The sequence below is a fragment of the Babylonia areolata genome, chromosome 16 (assembly GCF_041734735.1).
Source record: "Babylonia areolata isolate BAREFJ2019XMU chromosome 16, ASM4173473v1, whole genome shotgun sequence".
Lineage (NCBI taxonomy): Eukaryota > Metazoa > Mollusca > Gastropoda > Neogastropoda > Buccinidae > Babylonia > Babylonia areolata.
Window position 1 is genome coordinate 2,958,905 of NC_134891.1, and position 2,500 is coordinate 2,961,404.

Below are 2,500 nucleotides of genomic sequence, written 5' to 3' on the forward strand. Positions count from 1 at the left end.
TGTGTGTGTGTGTGTGTGTGTGTGAAGGGAGAGAGAGTCAGGGGGTGGGGGTATATGTATATGTATATACATGTGTGTATCTATCTATCTATATCTATATATATACATATATGTGTGTGTGTGTGTGTGTGTTTGTGTGTGTTGAGAGAGAGACGGGGGGGGGGGCCGGGGGGGGGGGGGGGGTGAGGGGGGCAGAGTAACAGACAGACAGAGGAAGAGACAGACAGACGGAGACAGACAGAGGAACAGACAGACAGAATGAGACAGGCAGGCAGATAAAGAGACAGAAACAGAGCGATGGGGACAGAGTAGGAGACAGAGAGAAGGAAGGAAGGAAGGGAAAAAAACAGAAAGAAAGAGAAGAAGAGATATGGGAAAGAGGGAAAGACAGAGGGAGAGAGGGACAGAGTAGGAGACAGAGAGAAGGAAGGAAGGAAAGACAGAAAGAAAGAGAAGACGAGACAGGGGAAAGAGAGTAAGGCAGAGGCAGAGAGGGACAGGGAAGGAAACATAAAGGAAGGAAGGAAAGAGAGACAGACAGAAAGAGAAGAAGAGATAGGAGAAGGAGAGAAAGGCAGAGTGAGAGAGGAGGGGAGAGGAGGGGTGGTCGGATACATAGATGTTGAAGGAAGAAAGGTGGATTCACACACACACACACACACACACACACACACACACACACACACACACACACACACACACAGACACACACACACACACACACACACACACGTTTGTTAATTTGTTCTTCAAATTCAACCCGTCAACAATCAAGTACGTTTACGAACATTTTTTTTTTTTTTTTTTTTTCAAATTTCTTTATTGAATCTTCATCATAACACACGGGCAACTGATAACACATTAAAAAAAAAATTAATCGCATTTGTTAATGAAAAAGAAATCTTTTAAACGAATTACATTACAGTCAATTTACACTCCCCCATAAAAGTGATTTCTTCTCTGTTGTCAAAAATGTTCTTATTATTGGTGTTGTCATGGTAGTGGGTATTTTTACATATATACAGCGAGAGAAACATTATATACAGAATGTCAACTGCAGAATCAAGACATACAATGTACAGTGCTTTCAAGGATAACAGACAAACGTGCTATCCCTGTTCTTTCGTCCACCAGTGGGTCAGTCGGTCAAACATAGCCATTCGTCGTTGCGGTTACAGACAGATGCAATGGAATCACGAACAGTTTGTGTCTGTAAAGTGGAGAAACAGCAGCAGACAGCGATTTAAATGGATGAAAAGAGAGAAAGAGGGGTGGTGGTGAGAGAGAGAGAGAGAGAGAGAGAGAGAGAGAGAGAGAGAGAGAGAGAGAGAGAGAGAGTGAGTACGGTCATGCGAACTGGAGAAGTTCAAGCTGAAGTAAGCAGAGGCTGGTGGTACTATTACTGCTGTTGCTGCTGCTGCCATAATGCCTCCAACTTTACTTTGGTTTAGACACGTCTTCGTGAGGCAAATCAACGCCTTCATCGAACCGCTGGCATGCCATCCAGGATACGCTGACGTATTTGACCAGTGGCCCTTTGGATTCATCAGTGGAGGTGATCTCGAAATATTCTGGATCAACATCGGTGACCATCTTCTTGAGAGACAACACATCGTAGTCTCCATGGCCGTACCCATCCAGATGAGCAGAGAATCCGGTGACAGCGGCGGAGACTTCAGGGGCATATTTGAAGAAGCTCTTAAAGTAGACTTTTCTCGTGGTTTCGCCTTCCAGGAAAAGGAACCCGTATTCGCCTGCAACACATGGAATTTACCGATTGTCATTCGTGTCTAATTATGACCGGCAGAACAGCGGAGAAGGCCAAAGCCGTCCTGACTGTCTGGGCTAGGGTGTTTAGGAGTCTACCTATTGTGACCCATGTCCGACTATGACCATCAGAACAGCAGAGGAGGCAAAAGTTGTCCTGACTGTCTGGGGTAGAATTGGTTTATATCAGAGAGTGCCTTGCCAAAGTCAATCGTGTCCGACTATGACCGTCAGAACAGCAGAGGAGGCAAAAGTTGTCCTGACTGTCTGTGGTAGAATTGGTTTATATCAGAGAGTGCCTTGCCAAAGTCAATCGTGTCCGACTATGACCATCAGAACAGCAGAGGAGGCAACTGCTGTACTGACTATCTTGGCTAGAATTTGATTGTAGTGAAGAGTCTGTAACTGTAGTATGACAACAGTAAGTCTGCAATATGTTGTTTCTTTTCCTCTCTTATTTCTCTCCTTTCTATCCTTGCTATAACACAGTGAATACCATAACGATATAGGAATCAAATAAATGAACACAGATTCTATCGCTTCCTTGGTGGACGCAATACCTCTTTTTGCCAACACTCCATATGTGTGTTCCTATCAGAGTCGATCTCTTCTACAGAATTTTGCCAGAGGACAACACTTGTATTGCCATGGGTTCTTTTTTCAATGCGCCAAGTGCGTGCTGCAAACGGGAACTTGATTTGTCCTTTATTTATTTAAAAATTGGCCATTCAGG

At 44.3% G+C, this 2,500-nt stretch overlaps 1 protein-coding gene across 1 annotated transcript in view; it reads right to left on the reverse strand.

Moving 5' to 3' along the window:
- Window positions 1-789: 789 nt before the first annotated feature.
- Window positions 790-2,500, reverse strand: part of LOC143290789 (uncharacterized) — a 2,579-nt gene continuing 868 nt past the window's right edge. Inside the window, exon 2 of the mRNA XM_076600303.1 lies at window positions 790-1,754. Coding sequence (XP_076456418.1) covers window positions 1,438-1,754 — 317 coding nt within the window. The 3' untranslated portion in view covers window positions 790-1,437. The remainder of the gene's footprint in view (window positions 1,755-2,500) is intronic.